A 22,049-nucleotide genomic window follows, 5' to 3' on the forward strand; every position below is an offset into this window, starting at 1 on the left:
GCATTTTGATGCAATATGTCCCACCTTTCCACAATTAAAACAGTTTAAACCAGGAGATCTCCAGGTTTCCTGTCTGTTATCCTCACTTTTTGTGCTAGCTCCCGGCGGAGTTTCTCCCTTAGCCGGCGGACTTTCCCTACCATTCCGACGGTCTCTCGGGTAACTTTTTGGCGAGGAAAACTTTGTCTTGTGGGTTAGGGCATATTCATCTGCGACCCTAGCCATCTCTGAGATGGACTGATTCGTCCTCTCATTTAAATACATTCGGATCTCTTCCGGAACGCAACCTTTAAATTCCTCAATCAAAACTAACTCCCTGAGACGCCCATAATTCTCGGCCACCTTTTCAGCTGTGCACCAACGGTCCAAGAGCACACCCTTCTCATGGGCTAGCTCGGTATACGTTTGATTCCACCCTCTTTTTAAATTTCGGAACCTTTGTCTATACGCCTCAGGTACTAACTCGTAACCTCGGAGAATGGCCTCCTTTACTTGAGCATAATTTCCGTCCCTTTCCGGAGGCAGCGCGGTATATACCCGCTGTGCTTTTCCTCGTAACACACTTTGTAACAACGCCACCCACTGCTCTCTGGGCCACTGCTGATTTCCTGCCACCTTTTCAAAAAGCAAGAAATAACTATCAACATCCGTCTCCTCGAACGGGGGGACCAACCTCAACGCCCGACTAATATCAAACCCCTCCTCTCTCTCTTCCCCATGAGTTCTTCGCTCTTGCTTTCGCCTGTCCAGCTCCAATTCATGGCTCCTTTGTTTCTCTTTCTCTTCTGCTCCTATTTCTAGCTGCTTTAGCTGGAGCTCATGATCCCGTCCTATCTCTAATTCCTTTAGTTTGAACACATGCTCTCTTTCCACAGCCCTTTCCTTTGCGGCTCTCTCTTTTTCCCTCTCGGCTCTCTCGGCTTCTTTTTCCCTCTCAGCTCTCTCGGCTTCTTTTTCCCTCTCAGCTCTCTCGGCTTCTTTTTCCCTCTCAGCTCTCTCTGCAGCCTTCTCAGCTGCTTCTACTTCTAGCTGCTTTATTTTAAACTCATGTTCCAGCCTTGCTTTCTCCAACTCTGCCTGATTTGTCCCACTCACTAATCTCCTTTCGGGAATATTTTCCAAATCCTCAGCTGCAAACACCTTCTTCCCAACGTAATGCTGTTGTATGACCCTTCGCACTTCCTGCTTTTTCATTGCTGGCTTCACCGCTGTGAGGTCTAATGCCTGCGCCAAATTTACCAAGTCTGATTTTGTAGCCTTCCCTAGCGCCTCTACCGTCAGGTTTCTCCTAAATTCCTCCACATCCATCTTTGCTGGTTTCCCGTCTGGCTACCTGCATAACCAGATTTAAGTTTGGACTTACAGCCCGATTCACTGACCCTCCCGTTTGGTTTCAAATCCCGGACGAGCCCCCACTTGTTACGTAAACCCCGTAACCAGGTAACTTACCAGCAAAGATAGATGGATCAGCTGAGTCGGATGCTACTATTTTCAAACGTTTTATTCAACAAGGGCACAAACGTATGGTTAATACAAAACATTCAGATCGTCAAAACTCAATCTAATACACCGGTGTAACCATAATCAATCAGAAATAAGCTCTACAGTTGTCTAGGGGGTAATACTGAGTCCAACGGAAGTCTAAAGAGTCACTCAGAAGTTTGCAGGCTTTTTCCTTTATAGTTTAGAAAAGATGCACACTTGCCCGTCGTCTTGGCAGAGCAAATCCTTGGAATCAGGGGAGCAGACTTCCCCGTTGTTATTTTAAAAGCAGTCTTTCGTTGGTTTTAGCCACAGATTCAAATTCGGAATCTAGCGTATGTGGCTTCCTTCAAAATGGCGTCCCGCTCCCACGGGAATCGATCTCGTGTCTCCTGGGTGCGTCTGCTGAGGTGCACCTGAGGGTCCTCCCCTCAGACCCGCCTTTATACTTCTTCACGGGATCGCAGGTATCAATCAAGTTGCAGGTAATGCGATCTTTCTCTCAACCAGCCCACTTTGCCCGAGGGCTTTTCACGTGGTCTCCATGAGACAATAGTCAAAGTCACCTTTATTCTGCTTCTTGGGAGAACGTGGTCTTCCGCACGTCTCTCTCTTTTGGGTCAGCTGACCCCCCCTTAACTAGAGTTCTTGCGATTTTCACAAAGGAGGGGGCCAACGGCATAACAACGTACACCACGGAACAAGCAAGCATTGATAAAGGAAACTATCTTGCTGTGACCTTGCAGTTAAATAACAAATAAAAAAATTCCAGAATAAAATATCAGCTATGTTATTCCAGACCCAAAGCAATGTGGATAATTCTTAATTGCCTTCTGAAGAGATTTATCAGACTACTCAATTCAGATGAATGCCTTTTACCTGCGATGTCCACATCCATTGAAAAATAATAAAAAGCAGGTCTTCAGAGAATCAAATGATCTGCTGGCCTTTGTTACAAGGGGCCTGATGCACTTGTAGTGCTATTGTGACACTTATTTCCTTTGGGATCAATAAAGTATCTATTTATCTTTCTGGCTGGAATTTTACATAACCTATAAGTCCTTGTTTAGTGTAACACTGTCACTTATTGGCATTATACTGAAAAATAATGCAAATGCTTTGCAATGTCATATAGATTCATTACATTACTTCCTGGGTTGTTCTCTGGCAGGAGATTGAACAGGAATGTCCTACAGTTACTGGTGCTTAGAAAAATGAGAGATCTAGAAGAATCAGGAGATCAGAACAGATTTTAGAATTAAGGGACATAGTCTCAGATAAAGGAATCAGCCATTAATAGGGCACCGCAGTAGCAGAGCAGTTAGCGCGACACTATTACAGTTCAGAGCGCCGGAGTTTGGAGTTCAGTTCTAGCATTGTTTGTAAGGAATTTGAAACCCAAGACTGCATGGGTTTCCTCCCTCAGTCCAAAGACATACTGGTTAGTTGGGTAATTGGTACTTGTACATTGTTCTGCATTTAGATTAGGGATAAATAGGGTTGCTAGGCAGCATGGCTTGTTGGGCTGGAAGGACCTGTTCTGTGCTGAATCTCTAGGTAAATAAAAGTAAACTAATGTATGAATGAGTAGAGATTAAAATCCTGTCTCCAAACCGTGGCGTATCTAAGGTATGGCAGGTATGGCATGTGCCCTGGGTGCCACTTGAAGGGGGGGGGGGGGGGGGGCGCCACTGAGCAGTTTCTATTAAAGTCAGACAAGCCATCCTCGGATAGTGGAAAATGAATTTTCGTGAGAAGCACTAGGTTGGATTATTTTTGAGAATTGTGTAAGAAGACCATGAAACGTTTCTTCATGAAGAAGAAGGAAAGTGGAGCTGAAGTACAGAAAAGATGAAAGTTGGAGGCGGAGGAAGCCAAGAAGTCGAGCAAGTTCTTCATGCCCTTCTTTGAAAAGCCCGGAACAAGTAGTTTGACATGTTCCATGGAGTTGCCTGCACCTGCTACAAGTTTGATAGAATCCGAAGGTGGATCAAGTACAAATGCGTCACAAGCCGAGGTGGAAGTCAAGTCAGATAAATCAGAGTATGATGAGATTAAGAGTGAGGCTGCCACAGAGAACGTGGATATGACAGGAGGGGAAGACGATGGTGGTGGTGGTGATGTTTAGTTTAATGACGAGATATTACCTGACAAAATTGAACCTCACAACACTGAACCTAGTGAACTGGATGGTGTTAAAGAGCCTCCAGCTGTCATACCAGAAGTGATTGAACAGCATGACATTGGACTTCTGAAGTTCGACAAGGATACTGGAAGAGCAATTCTGCCTGATGCGTTGAGAACAGAAATAATAAAGCTGTGTTCAAAGTATTTCCAGAACACTGAGGGGCCTTTCCTACCAACAAATTTGGATTTACTATGTATGCTCAATACAATACTATGTTTTGGGAAATGGTCGTGGTGAGGAAGTGACTCACTTATGGCTGGTCTATTCCCCTTCCAAAAACTCTGCATTTTGTACCTGTTGTCTTTTCTATTCCCGGTCAGACCATCAATCCTCATTGGAGCAGGAAAGTGGATTCAACCAGTGGAAAGCACCTGAAAGGATTAGTGTTCATGAAAATGCCAAAAATCATCGGGAATGCTTCACACAGTGGAAAGAAATTTAGCTGGAAACAGAGGAGTTATTGACACGGTATTTCAGTCACAGATTGAGAAGGAAAAGCAGAAGTGGCGTGATATCTTGACGAGAATCCTTCACAGCATAAAATTCCTTGTGACTCAGAACCTGGCTTTGTGAGCACACAGGGAGTCACTTCAGCTAAACGATGATTCCAATGTGGGAAATTTCCTTGGCTTACTGAAACTACAGGCCATCTTTGACCCTGTCATAAAAGAACACCTCACTCATTTGGACAGTCATCCTGGATCCACGTTTTATATTTCACCGGGTGTCCAGAACGAATTCATCCACATGATGGCATCCACTGTTTGCCAGAGTTTACTGAGAAGCATTCGTAAAGCCAAATACTATGGTCTCATGTTTGACTTGACTCCTGATCAGGCACACCGTGAGCAGATGTCAGAAGTAGTGAAGTACGTGGAAGTTGATTTTTTTTTAAGAGGAAAACAGTTTGTGTTAGAGAGTCCTTCCTTGGTTTTATCCAGATAAACCAGAAGGATGCTGAGAGATTGATTGAAGACATCTTGAAACAGCTAGAGAAGGACAAAATGGAGCTACAAGATTGTCGGTCACAATGCTATGACAATGCTGCTGTGATGGCTGGACACAGAAGTGGTGTTCATCAAAGAATAAGTGAGAAAAACAACATGGCAGTGTTTGTGAGTTGTGACAATCACTCACTCAACTTGGTGGGTGTACATGCAGCCAAGCAGGATACAATGATAGTCACGTTTTTTGGAACCATCGAAGCTCTCTACGTGTTTTTCTCTCATTCAACACAGTGCTGGGAAAAACTCCAAAATGCCATGCCTGTGGTTGCACAGGCCTGGTGCAGAGCCAACAACCTGTCTCTTAATGTGAACAAAACAAAAGAGATGGTTGTTGACTTCAGGAGGGCACGGTGCGACCACTCCCCGCTGAACATCGACGGCTCCTCAGTAGAGATCGTAAAGAGCACTAAGTTTCTTGGTGTTCACCTGACGGAGAATCTCACCTGGTCCCTCAATACCGGCTCCATAGCAAAGAAAGCCCAGCAGCATCTCTACTTTTTGTGAAGGCTGAGGAAAGTCCATCTCCCACCCCCCATCCTCATCACATTCTACAGGGGTTGTATTGAGAGCATCCTGAGCAACTGCATCACTGCCTGGTTCGGAAATTGTACCATCTCGGATCGCAAGACCCTGCAGCAGATAGTGAGGTCAGCTGAGAAGATCATCGGGGTCTCTCTTCCTGCCATCATGGACATTTACACTACACGCTGCATCCGCAAAGGAAACAGCATCATGAAGGACCTCACGCACCCCTCATACAATCTCTTCTCCCTTCTGCCGTCTGGGAAAAGGCTCCAAAGCATTCGGGCTCTCATGACCAGAATATGTAACAGTTTCTTCCCCCAAGCTATCAGACTCCTCAATACCCAGAGCCTGGACTGACACCTTGCCCTATTGTCCTGTTTATTATTTATTGTAATGCCTGCACTGTTTTTGTGCACTTTATGCAGTCCTGTGTAGGTCTGTAGTCTAGTGTAGCTTTCTCTGTGTTGTTTTTTTTTCGTAGTTAAGTCTAGCTTTTGTACTGTGTCATGTAACACCATGGTCCTGAAAAACATTGTCTCATTTTTACTATGCACTGTACCAGCAATTATGGTCGAAATGACAATAAAAGTGACTTGACTTGTTAAATCAGAGTCCAAAACCAGGTGGAGTGCAAGGACAGAAGCAGTGAAGCCTGTCAACAAGCACCTTGAGGAGATACTTCAAGTTCTCCGGGACATGAAAGAGAATGAAAATGAGACCAGTGAAACAAGAAGTGACGCAAAGCAGCTGTACAACTGCATGTTGAGTTACAATTTTCTAATTTTGCTAGGATTTTTGAACAAAGTACTCATTCACATTGACCGTATTCAAAAGCAGCTGCAGGATCCTAGCATGAACTTCCACGATGCAGTTCTGGATTTGAAAGCCCTCCGAGATGGTATGAACATCGAATTCTCCAACTTCTAGTAATTCCCTCCCCCTCCCTTCCACCATCCCACTTTCACTCTGCCTCCTCTTCCAGCTGCCTATCACCTCTCTCATGATTCTGCCGCCTTCTACTACCCATAGTGCTTTCCCCTTACATTCCTTCTTTACCTTTCCTGCCTATCTCCTCCCTGCATCCCCTCCCCCACCCCTTGATCTTTCCCCTTACTGGTTTTTCACTTGGCACCTACCAGCCTTCTCCTTCCCACCTTCCCCTCACCTTCTTTATGGGGCCCCTGCCCCCTCCTTCTTCAGTCCTGACGAAGGGTCTCCACCCGAAATGTTGACTGCTCATTTCCACAGATGCTGCCCGACCTGCTGAGTTCCTCCAGCGTGTTTGTACGTGTTGATTTGACCACAACATCTGCAGTCTGCTTTGTTTAGCTGTAATTAAGTCACTTGCCACTGATCCCAAAATCATTTTCAAACTTGAAAGTAAATATATTATTAACATAGATATATGTCACCATATACAACCTCGAGATTTGTTTTCTTGTGGGCATACATAGTAAATTGAAGAACATATTAGAATCAATGAAAGACTGCTCCCAACAGGAAGGACAACAACCAATGTACAAAAGACAACAAACTGGAAATACAAAAGGAATGAATGAATGAATGAATGAATGAATGAATGAATGAATGAATGAATGAATAAATAAATAAATAAGCAAGCGATTAATATAGAGAACATGAGATGAGGAATCCTTGAAAATGAGCAAAAGGTTGTGTGAACAGTACACAGTGATGGGGTGAGTGAAGTTGAATAAAGTTATCTCCACTGGTAGAAATTTTGTAAGCAAACCACAACACATCGCATGGTTCACAGGCACTATTTTGTAACATCATTGTAAGATCATTGTCTGACTTAAGCGTATATATAGCAGCAGAATAAAGTAAAGGAATTCACATGTCTGTTGACAATAGTAATAAAGATATCAAGATCACAAATTAAAGGAACATTTAAATTACATTGATGTAATATAATATTCACATTGACAGAACATATACCTTTTTGAAAATTGTAGCAATGTTATCACGACAGTAATACTAGAATGGAAGGAATACTGTAGCAATAGGACAAACCTTGAGTTTGTGTTCATGTTCTTTGGTTACTCGTGAAAGCAACTGACACTTCCTTCTGTTCAGAGCTTCAATGAGAGCATCGCACTGAGCAACAAGACAAGCTTCAAACTCGACACTGTTTTCCTGTACACAGCAAATGCAATGAATTATTCAGATAATCAGCTAAATTCAAATACAAAATAACACATCCAACAATGGATTGTTGTAATATATATTTCAGAAAATCATTGCTATCTGAAATACACGAAATCACATATATTCAGACTATCATTCTTTGAGAAACGTTAATTTTGTATTTCACTTCTTTGTTTTCAATCTTACTAATACTAAGAGTAAAATCAGCCATAAACAAAATGCAAAATCAGGAGAGCAGCAAAATCAATTATGTTAAAGAAGGTAAGAGATGATGGCATGGCAGAGGGCCAAGCAATCAAAGAGTCAATGAAGCAACAGTATTTAACATTCCAAAACAATACTTAGAAATAGAGAGAAGGAAACAGGGAAAGAAAGAATTAAACTAAAGGGAGATGCAAGAGTTTGCAGAGGACAGAAATGGGAACATAGGCAGTAAGGATTGGGACTGGAGGGTGACAAATGGGGACAGAGAAGCTACAAGTATTGGGAGTAACAAGCTGTTGGAGAAACGTAGCGGGTTGAGTTTCTGGTGGAGGAATAACTGATATTTAGTCAAAACCCTGCAATGGGACTGAGAGTGGAGAGGGGAGATGGCTATTATAGTGTTGAAACTACAAGTTTCCTAAAGTGTGTAGACTATTTGATCATTGTACTGCAAAGCCAGGGAACAGAGGAATCTATAATATTTTGGCTGAAATCAGTGAGCTCCCATGCATCTTTTTCTGTTTATCAACTAAATTTAACTTCCAGTCCATAGCTAACTTACCAAAAAAGGGACAGCCTTGACCAAATGCAATCAAAGCTACACCAAAACATTTACTTCCAAGTGCACTTTATATCTGGTAAAATATTAACACATTAATCAAAATTCCAAGCAAACATAAATTGAATAAAGACATGATCCACTTTAAACAGTGAAGTTAAATAAAGTTTCATTTCAGTTGTTAAATTCATACCTGAATTTGTTGCACCATGCTCCTCAGCAGTGCCAAGAATTCTTTGGCCTCCTTTGCCTTTTCTGACAATCCATTCAATGCTTGAGAGAGCTGATTCTAAGACAAATGTACATATGAGATAAGGCAAAACCTTATCTTTAACCTTTAACATTTGAAAACCTTAACTTTCTCCTGGGTTATGAATTCCTGTCCATATCTTGGACATAATTGCTTAAAAGTAACTACAGATGAATCTTAAGCAAATGATTAGAAATGCAAATTTTCATGGTCATATTACTGTTCAGTTCGTGAATCATGTTTTTCTTCTCAAGCTCTTGTCCTTTCCATCTATCTTGCTTCACCTATAAACCTCCAGCTAGTCTTTTTCCTCTCCCCCCCCCCCTTTTTTTTATTCTGACATCTTTCTCCTTCCTTTTCAGTCCTGAAGAGGGCCTTGGCCTAAAATGTCGACTGTTTATTCATTTTCACTGAGGGTGCCTGACCTGCTGAGTTCCTTCAGCACTTTGTCGCTTTAGATTTCCAGCATCTACAGACTTTCTCATGTTTAGGATAAATCAAGTGATTTGCAATCTGCTGAGAGCTACATCAATACCATTTAGAACTGGTGATCCAGGGAAGTAGAAGAAGACCAGGTATGACCTCCAGAATGCCATCTCATGTGCAAAGTGTGAATTCTGAACTAAATTTGAATCAGTGACAGGGTTTAAATGTGATCACCTCTACAAAGAAAAACCAAGCAACATAAATGGCAATGAAGTTTCACTCCCAGATGAGCTCAATGCCTTTTATGCTCACTTTGACTGACAGAACTTGGAAGCACCTTCATGAACTACCACAGCCTCGGAAGACCCTCTGAGGCCAATGTGGAAGCATCATCATTAAGCTCCAGAATCTGGGCCTTGGCATCTCCCTGTGCAAATGGATTCTCAATTTCCTCATGAGCAAACTCCAATTAGGATGGATTGGCAACGCCACCTCCTGTGCACTCATGTGCAAATACACAGGGGGATTTGTGTTTAGTGTCTTACTCTACTCACTTTATACTTGCCATAGTTAATGCCATGGTTAAGTTGGAAGGGAGATTGAAAATCTACTTGAGTGGTACCACCACAAAAACCTCTAATTTAGCATTAGCAATACCAGAGGTTCATGAGAGTCTTCCTTAGGGGAATGGAAGTGGAGAATTTCGGTAGCTTTAAATTCCTTGGTGTTATCGGATCAGAGGATCTGTCCTGAGACCAGCCCACAAGTGCCATCATGAAGAGGGCACAACGGTGTCTCCACTTGCTTAGAAGTTTGTGTACTTCTGGCATATCACGAAAAACTTCAACAAACCTCTACAGATTCACAGCAGAGTGTATTCTAAACACAAGAGATTCTGCAGATGCTGGAGTCAACATTATTTCTTTATTCCCCTCCGCAGATGTTGCCTGACTAGCAGAGATCCTCCAGCATTCTCTGTGTATGGTGGAGAGAATCCTAATTGGCCTGGTATGGCCTGGTATGGAATCGCCAACACCCACAAATGGAAAAAGCTGCAGAAAGTGGTGGATAGAGCCCAGTTTATCACAGGCAAACCCTCCCCAGTACGAATTCATTTACATGGAGAGCTGCCACAAGAAAGCAGCATGCATCACCTAAGAGCCCCACAATCAGGTCATGTCCTCTCCTCACAACTACCATCGGGCCAGAGGTAAGGAAGCCTTAAGTTCCCTACAGTAGGTTCAGGAACAGTTGTTACCCTACAACTACCATGCTCCTGAACCAGCGAGGATAACTTTATCCAGCACTATTATGAACTGAGGCACAGACTCACTTTCAAGGACTCTTTGCAACTCATGTTCATGGTATTATTTTCATTTGCAGTTTCTCTTCTTTTGTACAATGCTTTTTTGTCAATCTTTATCAGTCTATGTCTATTTTTTCATAAAATTCCATTATATTCCCTTTTCCACCATAAATGCCTAAATACCACCCACACACATACACACACACACACACACAGTCGTTCTGCTGTCATTGCGCTGAGTGTACGCACTTCCGTGTCTTCCCCGTATATCCTCAGATTCGACCCACTGGTTTCCCTCCGGATTGGTGCATGCGGTCAGAGTCAAACACTAAGGTTTGGTTTGATTTCCTTCTTTCTTTGTACTCGACTGCAAGCGTACGATTGTGTAGAGCGTTCTGCTGCAGCTTCCCGGCAGTCACGTGGCCTCCATTAGATCCTAACCTGAGCAGAAGGGTTGATTTTACGGTGCCTTTCCCACTATACACGATAGAATATTCCATTCCTTTAGATGTTGTTTGTATACTGTATTTAAGGTAGATACTTCTGTTTGTTTTGTAATATTGTTGTAGCTACATTGTGGGGTGCATCATGTGTAATTTTGAGTTAACTTTATTGGTAATTAAAGATTGTATGTGCCTGTGCCTATCAAAAAGGAGCCCTTATCCCTCAGTATGAGAGAGAAAGGTAGGGAGTTCACACTGGACAAAATAACTCCAGAGCTATTATTGTGTTTTCCTGTAGATATCATTTTGTAAATATTGGCATTTTGTTTTTCACTAATTTTTATGCACCTAATAAACTCCCTTGCACTAAAGGGAAAAGTGACTTCAGCCATTTTTTCTTTGGTCATAATCCATGTATCTAACAGTAGTATATGGTAACTATACACACTTTATAATAAATTTACTTTCAATTTGAACTTGAAATTCATAACCATGTTGTTTTTCATTTATTATTGCATTAACACCAGCTCTGCAATTTGACCTTTACAATCCAGCTATTGCTACACACAGCAACTACCTCACCAACCTAAACTACTTAAGAAAAATTACTTAGGGATTTATCATGCTGATAACTTCACAATCCTAATGACTAAATTGTGATTGTATCTTTTCCTTTCCTAATAAAATCAGCTCCCATTCTTTCAAACTGCTCAACGGCTCCTCTGACGACAACTAGGAATCAGCCTCATTTCAATTTTTTTCCATATTGTCATGTTTTGTTGCACCATTAAGTCCATATTAACTCTGGGAATTTCTGCCCAAATTCACCCCCCCATTTCCCTGTGACCTATTCTATATTACATTTAAATAAAATCACCCCAATTACTCTACCAACTTCCTACATTTAATTCACAGAAGCCAATTAACTGACTGGCATTCCTTTATGTTGGAGGAAAATACAGCTCTGAGGTAAACTTGTGCAGCTACAAGGAGAATGTACTCAGAGAAAGGTTACTCCATCACTGAAGCAGTGTGGCAGCAGCATTAATCGTCACACCACAGAGCCTCCCCATATCAGAAATAAAACTAACAAACCTCTTCTGAGCTCTCAAATAGAAGTACATCCCTCCTTAAGTAAGCTTATTGAAAGTAAAGGCAATAGCTCAGGTGCAGTCTCAGCAATGCCTTGTGTTGCTGCAGTAAGCCATCTCTATCTTTACATTTCATCTCCTTTGCAATAAAGTATAGTACTTATTAAATAAAAACAATATAAACAGTTTTTTTAAACACAGAGTGATGGGTGCCTGGAATGGGGTGGTGGTAAAGGGAATTTTAAGAGACTTTTAGATAGGCACATGAATATGAGGGGAATGGAAGGATATGGGCATTGTGCAGGCTGAAGAGATTAGTTTAGTTGGCCATTTGGTTGCTAATTAATCGGGTTGACACAACATTATGGGCCGAATGGCCTGTTCCTGTGCTGTACTGATTTACGTATGTTCTATGTTCTATTTAGTTTTACAACTAATTGAAATATACTGAAGAAACTAATTTAAAAATTACATACCATATCAAAAACCAATTATATCAACTAAACCAACTCTATGTAAAAAAGATTGACATCTAATGTTCATGAATGAGCCAAAACTCAATTTGACAACTGCTAGGAATTTATCCAGTTACATTTCAAAAATCCAAGTATATGACTTTTCATTATCTTTACAAAATATGATTTTTTCAAAAGTGCATTTAACGTAAAATCAGAGCTACCTAAAACATTACTTGAGAAAATAGTTGTCAATGAGTGCCCCTTGGAAATCTGGTCATTCCATCCTGTGAGAAGTAACAGAAAGGGTTAAACCTTTTTTGTTTGTCTCCTGCCTTTAGAGAGCACTGTTGTAACACTACTGTATATCATTCACTGACTGCAGGGGAGATCTTTTTGACACTAGCACTAGAGAATTGTATTCCCAACTGTTCTTTCACCAAAGATTGTAACATTAGAGTGGTACCAGGGAGAAGGAAAATCATTTTCTCTTATGTTTAATCATGTCAACCAATAACTTAAACTGTAATTGATGTTATAACCCAACATGTGTTTCTACTATTACACTAGTTTTGTTCAAGGTGATACTTCCTATCTGGTAGACAAATAACTCCGACTTTATTAAACAAAGCAAAGCAATTTGACATATATTTTGTAAAGTTCTTGTTTTCTGATCCATAGATAGCTTTACATGTTTTATAAAACCATGGAATGCTTGTTTTACAGATTTTTTTCGGGACAATTTTCCTACTGGTAGAAATAGTAGTCAAATAGACCACATCAAAATGAAGACGTACATAAATAGTAAATCTTAAATTGCATCTTCAGTTTTTTTCACTATTACGACATAAAGATGAAATATAAATTGTCAAATGACCATGCATTTTCTCAATTTTTGCAAGTTCATGTGATATCAATTTAGAAATTAGTTCTGAGCTTCTACTGAAGTATTTTAACAAAAAGAAAGGTGCCAATGAACTAGCAATAGGAGAGACAAATTAATCAGCAAATTTAAAGTCATGAAATTAATAGGAATTTGATTACAAGTCTAGCAAAGAGAGAAAAAGCTGAGTGGGGAGAGCATAAACACAGAAAATTCTGCGAGTAACACCCACAAACTCTGCAAGGGCTAGAAATCCAGTGCAACATGCTAGAGGAACTCAGCAGGTCAGACAGTGTCTATAGAAATGAATAAACAGTCCTGATGAAAACATCGACTGTTTATTTACTTCCACAGAGGTTGCTTGTCCTGCTGAGCTCTTCCTACGTTTTGCGCCGAGTTGGGAGAGGTCACTTTTCAGCCCAAAGGAAAGTTCACTGTGATGTTCCCATGTGCTTTAATAAAAAAAACTGCTTTCATTGTTGTGCAATAATTACATTTACTTGGATACTTGAACAGCTGTGACCTACTGGGCTGCAATCTAATGCTGGAAGGTCCTGGACTTGAAACGTTCACTTTCTCCATAGAGTGTCTCCAATAGTTTCTGCTTATATTTCTGATTTACAACATCTGAAGACCTTAAGGTTTTTATAGTTTTAGGATACAAATTTTGGGGAGTAGAAGGTAAGATCAGAGGGTGGATAGTATAATCTTTCTTTGTCAGTAGCATCAAATAATCAAGAGCTTTTAAAAGAACTCAACTGAGCATGCACCTCAGTTTTATTATAACAAAAGCTACCAAATACAATCAATATGTTTTGGTTATTGGGAACTGGTGAGTTTTAAGGAAATTAATACTGAAGCACATATTTTAGCAAACATTCTATAGCATCATAGTAGATGGTACTGTGTTCAAATAGACAGCAAAATTTTTACTGATATGAATTTCAATTTGGTAAGAGATTCACAATTAAATAAAAATAACTATCTGCACCTTGCATCTCCATTCCAAGTACTACAACACACTCCATTCAAGTCTCACTCCCATAGTTATTATTACCCATTTCAATTTTTGCCTACCTTTCTAATATCCAGCTACTTCATTATTGAGTAAATGTCTGAAGCCAGTTAATTATTTTTACAATTCTCTTTTAAGAAAGTTGTCCTCAAGTTGATGAGAATACATTGAAAGATCAGTTGTGTGTACTGCATACAAACCATTTATAATGAGGTATTTGAACTGGTTAGATTAACATGACAAAAATCCTCTGCAAATTGCTTTTATGGCTTTAATAGATTACCCAAAAATAAAATGACGCAATACACGATTTACTAATAATCAATTGTAACATCTTTCAATTCATGCAAAGCAAGTGGATCAGAATACACCAGGAAGAACAACCAAGATTCCTGCTATCTGCATGAATTTTATAGCTTCCAACTGATCTGTGAAACTACCTTCATGCCTGAAACTCTAAATACTGCTGAATGCCATTAAAACCTTTGAAATCTTAGCATAATCAAATCACACACTTGCCTACTACATTAGTTAACAGCGTCCACACCTTAAACATTTACTATAATGCCTGCAATTTAGATTTTAATAATGATAAAATATTGTTGACCTCAGAAAACATTTAAAGAGAGCTATGTGAGGTACAACTACTGCTTTGCTAATAAAAACAAAAGTTACTGTAAATATTCAGCAGATCTGGCAGCACAAGTGGTGAAAGAATCAAGAATTAACATTTCAGTTCAGGTGTGGAAAATTGAGAAAACGTACACATTTTAAATTGCAGAGAAGAATAAGGTGCAGGGGAGGAAATGTCTGGGTTGGGCAGGTAGCAAAATGCTTTTGGTGGTGTCCACATTATAGATGAATGAAGGTGGTTAGGGAGAGAAAAGAAGAAAATATTGGAACTGCATATTGATGAATACAACAGTTGCTCGAAAACTGAAACACAAGAAGAGACACAAAAGAGAATGCTGGAAAACCCTACAAAATCAGGCAGCATCTGTAGAGAAAGCTGTTGAGTTATAACTACAGGATGATCTTATATTGCAACTGGTTGGTTCTGACAAACTGGAAAGGCTGCTTATGGGAACTTGTTGAACTCCGTATTCAGTTCCAAGGGCTGCAGCACACCTCAATGGAAAATGAGGTGCTGTTCCTTCAGCTTACTTTGCATTTATTGCATCAGCGTAGGAGGACAATATTAGAACGTCATACAGAAAGTATTTCTTTCTTCTTACTGATTTCCTCAGGATCAAAGCTTTGTGGAATCAGAGAGAAAGTCAATGTGGGAACTTTAGACATTTACGTAGATGTGCAGGTGCCCAGTAGGGTCAGCGGGTAGATAATTTCCTCAATTTAAACTTCTATGTGCTCCCACTGCATGGATTCAATATTTTCAGTACCATTCTGAATATGGTACTTGAGGAAGATATTCCATAGACTCAACTGAATGGTGGAGTTAAAAGCTTGACGTGTACATCAATATATATGAAAGGTATCTTGCCTACCTGCTGCAGTACCCATTGGAGGTGCTGCAGGTCAAGAATATTTAAGAGTAACAGCAGGACACCTTGGAGTGGGGAGGTTGAACAGCTTGTTGTTGAATACACATCTGTATGAATCACATAGGTTAAATATAGGGATGAGGTTCTACAAGCTGAATAGCAGAAATTAGGTGCAAAGTTACAAAGTAGGACCTTGAAGACAGTCATCTCAGGAATACTCCAAACAGGAAGATATTGGATAACTATGTATAGGAAGGATTCAGATTCCCAGGACCTTGGGACTAATTCTGGGGAAGGTAGGTGACACTGGAACCAGTTTTGGGAAAGGTATGTCTCGTACAAATTTGATAAGGTACACCTGGTCACAACAAGGAGCAATGCTGTCATTTGGGGAGGATTTTGCTGTTACTATCAGGGCAAACATAAGCAGGCATGGCAGGGAAGGTAACTTGGGCAGAATGATAGAGGACAAGGTAAGAAATGAAAGACAGCAAAAGCAGCAGCAAAGGTGGAAGGGGGGGGGGGGGGGAAGGTGAGAGCCAAACAGAGTGCAAATAAGAGAGGACACAATGCTAAAAATGAAAGTCTAAATGATTGTGCCTGATGTGTGGAGCATTCAGAGCAAGGCTGTTAAACAAAGTGCAAATAAATATAAGCATTTCTGATACTATTGGTAATACAGAGGCATATCTGGAGGTGACCAATGTAAATTGACCATCCAGGTGTACTCAGTATGTAAGGACAGGAAAAACGGGGGAAAGGAAGTTGTTAGTGAAAAAGGAAATTTTCATGTCGGAAAATGCACGGTCATGCACTTTGGTAGTAGAAATAATTGTGCAGACTATTTTCTAAACAGAGAATCCAGGAATCTGAAATGCAAAGGGACTTGGGAGTCCTTGTGCAGAACACCCTGAAGGTTAACTTGCAGTTTGAGTCGGTGATGAGGAAGGCAAATGCCATGATAGCATTCATTTCAAGAGGTCTAGAATACAAGAGCAAGGATGTGATGGTGAGGCTTTATAAGCACTGGTGAGGCCTCACCTTGAGTATTGTGAACAGTTTTGGGCCCCTCATCTTGGAAAAGATCTGCTGGCATTGGAGAAGGTCCAGAGGAGGTTCACAAGGATGATTCCAGGAACAAAAGGGTTATCATACGAGGAACATTTGATAGCTCTGGGTCTGTACTTGCTGGAATTTAGAAGGATTTGGGGGCGGGGGGGGGCTCTCATTGAAACCTTTCGAATGTTGAAAGGCCTAGACCAAGTAGATGTGGAAAGAATGTTTCCCATGGTGGGAGAGTCTAGGATAAGAGGGCACAGCCTCCGGACAAAAGGGCACCCTTTCAAAACAGATTTGGAGTAATTTCTTTAGCCAAAGGGTGGTGAGTTTGTGGAATTTATTGCCACATGCAGCTATGGAAGCCAGGTTATTGGGTGTTTTTAAGGCAGAGATAGATAGGTTCTTGATTGGACATAGCATCAAAGATTATGGGGAGAAGGCCGGGAACTGGGATTGAGGAGGAGATAGGAAAAAGGATCAACCATAATTGAATGGTGGAGCAGACTTGATGGCCCAGATGGCCTAATTCTGCTCCTATGTCTTGTGGTCTTATGGAAATTATTGTAATTGCAAAGATTTTCTGATTGGTCTCAGAAAATCATGAAACAGAATATATTCAGTTGAAACTAAGAAATTAAGGAGAAAACATTGGTGGGGCTTGACTACCGGTTCCCAAACGATCATGTAGAATAGGGTTTCCCAATCTGCGATCTATGGAACTCTCAGTTAATGGTAAGGATCCATGGCAGCTAAATGGTCGGAAACCACAGAAACAGAAGATGGAATTACGCAGAAAATTAGAGGCACATGCAAGGAGGATACAGCTGAAGTCTCGGATGTCTTTAATCTACATATAGATTGGTCAAATCAAACTAGAAATAATATTGTGGTGGACATATTCTTGAGTATGCACGCAATAGATTGTTTTTCTACTAAAATGTGCTGATGAATGATAAACAGGTTATTCTAGACTGGATATTGCACAAGAGGAACACCATCTTGTTATGTAGGGTCATTTAGGGATTACAATACATGACAGAATTTTCTTTAAGATGGAGAGTTAAGTATTAGAATCAGATTCCTCATCCTCAACATAAAGAACTACAAGGATATTAGGCAGGAATTGGTTATGAGGCGCTATTTGGGAATGAAAGATAGGTGAAGTTAAAGGCTGGAATAGATCAGTAAGTCTAACATCACCAGTAGGGAAATGTAAGAATCCATGACAAAAACAGAACTTGGAAAACATATATTGGATTGGATACAGTCAGTTAGTAGTGTTACATACCATAGGATATTTGTTCCCAATTAAAGCTGGACTTAAACTAAGAAAATCAATGTTCCTATTAAGAAAAGTCAAATTTGCTCCAAAAATTTTCTAAGAATCAAGATTTTAACAAAATTATTTCTGACACCACACGACATTCAAAAAAATGGTAGCCTAACTTGAGATACATCTCACTTTTTCTACTGTCCATGAATTTTTCATGCAATTCTAACCACTCAGGTTATGCCTAGGAGCTTTAATTAAAACAATCCAATTTCTTGCAGTTATATCAATCTGCAAGTAATTTGATTGTGCAGAATAAATTTACATTTATTTAACAGTTGGCACATCAATATGAATCATATTATTCCTCAAGATAATACATTAGCAATGAATGATGACTTGAAGATTATGAAGCAATTTCTGCATTTGTAACAGAAGATAAACTGCTCCTTAATCTCAGTTTGAGCTAACATAAAATACGTTACCTAAATTGCAGATTTCTCAAAATACTCATCACTTTGCATGATTACTATGAAACAAAGCATGTTTGTATTAGTCAGCTCTATACATTCCAACAAACTATATGAATGGCAAACATAAAAATTTCCAGATAATCAATTATTAAAATTTTACATGCAATAATTTTAACAAATACCAAATTGTATTGTATTCTCATTTTGTTTTGTTATACTTCTCGCTGTTCATTTCTGATGGACAATCCAACCGATCTATTTGTGTAGATAAGCTATCAACTTACAACTGCTAACAAAGTTATTTTACTGCAGACCACTACTGAAACTACAGAATAAATTAGGAATGTCTGAAAGGCTATTACTTGCTTGAGCTTCCATTTGATCCTCAGAAACCAAAAGTCTTCATTATTCTAAACCAGGTGTTGCAAAGCAAATCAATAAAGAAATGCTGCATTATACAGTTCTTTTCTCCTTGTGGTGGGGGAAGGGGTGGAAGAGGGCATTTGGAAAAAATAAATCAGATCATGAAAGGCTTGGATTAGTTGCAACAAATCTCTGGCTGAACAGAGCAAGCAGGCTTTTAAAATTAGAGATCCAGCAAATGAGACAGTATATTGCTTTACTTCTGTAGCATTAAATAATCAGAGAGGTTGTAAATAATTTTCTCTTACAGGTCTTGAAACCATTTCAATCTCATTCCCTGATGCTACAATTCTCATAACCCATCTCTGAACATAGATATGAACCTGCTGTATTTTGGCACAAAGTCAACAATAATTTCAAGGCTTTGTCGCAAAACAAAGTAAATAAAATTGTAACTTCAGCATTCTCTCATCTCCCACTTTATTTATAGAAACATAGAAAACCCACAGCACAATATAGGCTCTTCTGCCCACAAAGATGTGCCAAACATGTCCTTAACTTAGAAATTACCTAGGGTTACCCATAGCCTTCTAATTTTCTGTGCTCCATATACCTATCCAGGAGTCTCTTAAAAGACCCTATCGTATCCGCCTCCATCACCATTGCCGGCAGCCCATTCCACACATTCATCACTCTCTACATAAAAAAAACTTACCCGACATCTCCTCTGTACCTGCTTCCAAGCACCTTAAAACTGTGCCCTCTCGTGCTAGCCATTTCAGCACTGGGGAAAAGCCTCAGACTACCCACATGATCAATGCCTCTTATATATCAATTCATGCACAGTGCAACAAAAAAAAAACAAAATTTACACATGTAAAAGTATTTGGGGCAAAATCAAGATACTGATTCATCCAAAGCCTGAACTGAAATACGTATTTTGGCTACCCTGCAGTTATGATCAAACATAGAGAACTTCAACCTGCCTTTGCAGCATTGTTAAATTATCAGAACTAATTTATTGTCATCAAAGGTCTTACTGCAGTCTTGTGTTTTTTTTTTGAAATAACAAAGCTTTTTGATAATCGTGATGTTGCAAAGTCCATAACATAATTGAGCACAATTCAGACTACATCAGATTCAGCTTTAAAATAATGGTGGATTTTGCTAAAAGAAAATTCATTTGTATAGCTCTCAAATCATCTCAATATGTTTCAACCAAATGCCCATAATTATTTTTGACGTTAGTTCTCACTCTAGTGGGAAAATGTGCACATAAAGTCACACAAGCACTAAGGTATATGATAAAATAATTATGAAATATTGCTGACTACTAAAACAATTATGTTATTCAGTTAAAGTCCTAGCAACAAAAATGCAGTCTAAATAAGTGGCCATAACTACAATGTATTAAATAATCTAATTATATGTTGAACCCAATTTCATTATACATAGCGATTTCCATGCAAAGTATGCTCTTTCTTAGGAATCCTCATCTTTCCTCAAATCTAAACACTTTAATGCACTTATTTAGGTTTGAGGAAATGTTTCGTTTCAAAATATCTCAGTTCATTAAATCTAATGCAAAATGTTTATCCCAAATTGAGGCAAATTGTAATTTTCTATTTTGGTGCCCACATCCTCTAAACAATGAATAATAAGATCATCAAATGTCAGAAAAATTCAATGTAAATCGATTTGTTATTTTAATGATTTACAAATTCTGGGATCATTTGTGATAACAGAAAGATTTATATTTCTATGTAATATTTTTCCATTGGTGATCAAATGCCTGATGGGGATCACTTAGCTTTTTTCCCCAAAGAAAACAAAGTAATATTTGTTCAATTTTTAAATTTGATTTCTAGTGACTAGTTCTCGGGGGGTTCATTTAAAATGAGGTTTAACCAATGAATAATATCCCTTGTCCAAAGCAGCACCAAAATTAATTTTCTTTCAATTTCCAATTTCTCCTAGGCTTCATTAAAAATACATATTACTCTAATGACCATGAAATATTAGCATGTTGTGATGAAATAGGACAGTTAAATACTTAATAAAATCACAAAGATACCAATACTTAAATAGTCCCTATTAACAAGACTGAACCAGTAAGAGACAAAGCTGACACAGAGTACTATAGTCTGACAAAAATGAATCATTAGATCTAAAATTACAAACCCTAACCTTTAGAATTATAACCATTATTGGCCAGCAAGTGACATGGTGCATTCATTCCAATGAACACAATGTACCAGTGTACTTCGTTCTGAGCTCTTAATTGCCCCACACAGTAAAGTCATGATTCTATTTAGATGGTGACAATAATGGAGGGAGGGGAAATGGACCTCAGGCTATGATGTAGAATAGAGTCAAACAAGGTTATATGCAGCTTTACCCTCTCAACTCACATCCCATCTCATCACTTTTGTCAATTGTAAAAGCCCTGAAACCAAACAAAATCTTTCACAAAAGAAAGTATTGATCCATGCCCTCCTCATTTCAGTCTTACGTCAAGCAACTCCATTACTGTAGATCAATAAAATATTCCAGTAACCATGATATCTTTTTGACTGAATACTAAACAAGCTTTTTTTTTTAAACTTACTGCTTTAAGGTTTACGTTGTTGGCCCGGAAGCAGCACTGTGTGAATCAATGAAGGAAAGGCAGATGCTGGAATATGGAGCAAAAAAAAAGCTGCTTGAGGAACTCAGGAGGTCAGATAGCATTTGTGGAGCGAAACAAGCAGCCGACAGACCAGATGAAGGGCCTTGACCCGAAATGTCAACTGTCTTTTTCCATCCAGAAATGCGACTAGTGAGTGGATCAAAATGCTTCTCTGCAGCAGGGAGCTGTCAGTGGTTCTGAATAAATAGGTAATGACATTTGGACAAACGAGGCAAATGCCATACAATGAAAATGGATCAATCTTTTTTGAAAATATGTGCACATTTGAATATTAAACTGTTTTTCAATAATTGCAGCACAGCATTTATGTACAATCTTAAGGAAGATGGATAGCTTGTTTTAAGAATATTAAAGATTAAGGAGGATGAAATTAGAGTAGATGGCTCACATGGAGCTCTTGACTCGCTGCTTGCACTGTAACATGCTATATTCTATAACCACCCTGCAACTAATTAATGATCTTTTAAATTCTAATTAATGTGATCTTTTAAAAAATGCAAAATTCTTGCAAATAATCTTTCCCTTTTAAATCATAACATGTACTCAAAAGTTAAAATAAAAACACCAAAACAAATTACTGGCAATGGGGGAAATCAATGCAAAATGTCTGTGTTGATATTCTGTGTAGTGAGGGATGAGGATTGGGGTTCAGAACCAAGGCATATTTTGTTTTACTTTTGAGTTTCCCTCCAT

General features: G+C 39.3%; 1 protein-coding gene across 4 annotated transcripts in view; it reads right to left on the minus strand.

The window, feature by feature from the left end:
* The window catches only part of trim9 (tripartite motif containing 9), a 62,699-nt gene that overhangs the window by 29,772 nt on the left and 10,878 nt on the right, over nucleotides 1-22,049 (minus strand). For all 4 annotated transcript variants that reach the window (XM_073039831.1, XM_073039832.1, XM_073039829.1 and 1 more), the window contains exons 2-3: nucleotides 8,325-8,420; nucleotides 7,234-7,356 (exon numbers count right to left, since the gene is read on the minus strand). In XM_073039831.1, coding sequence (XP_072895932.1) covers nucleotides 7,234-7,356; nucleotides 8,325-8,420 — 219 coding nt within the window. The remainder of the gene's footprint in view (nucleotides 1-7,233; nucleotides 7,357-8,324; nucleotides 8,421-22,049) is intronic.

Source organism: Hemitrygon akajei, chromosome 3 (assembly GCF_048418815.1).
Source record: "Hemitrygon akajei chromosome 3, sHemAka1.3, whole genome shotgun sequence".
Classification (NCBI taxonomy): domain Eukaryota; kingdom Metazoa; phylum Chordata; class Chondrichthyes; order Myliobatiformes; family Dasyatidae; genus Hemitrygon; species Hemitrygon akajei.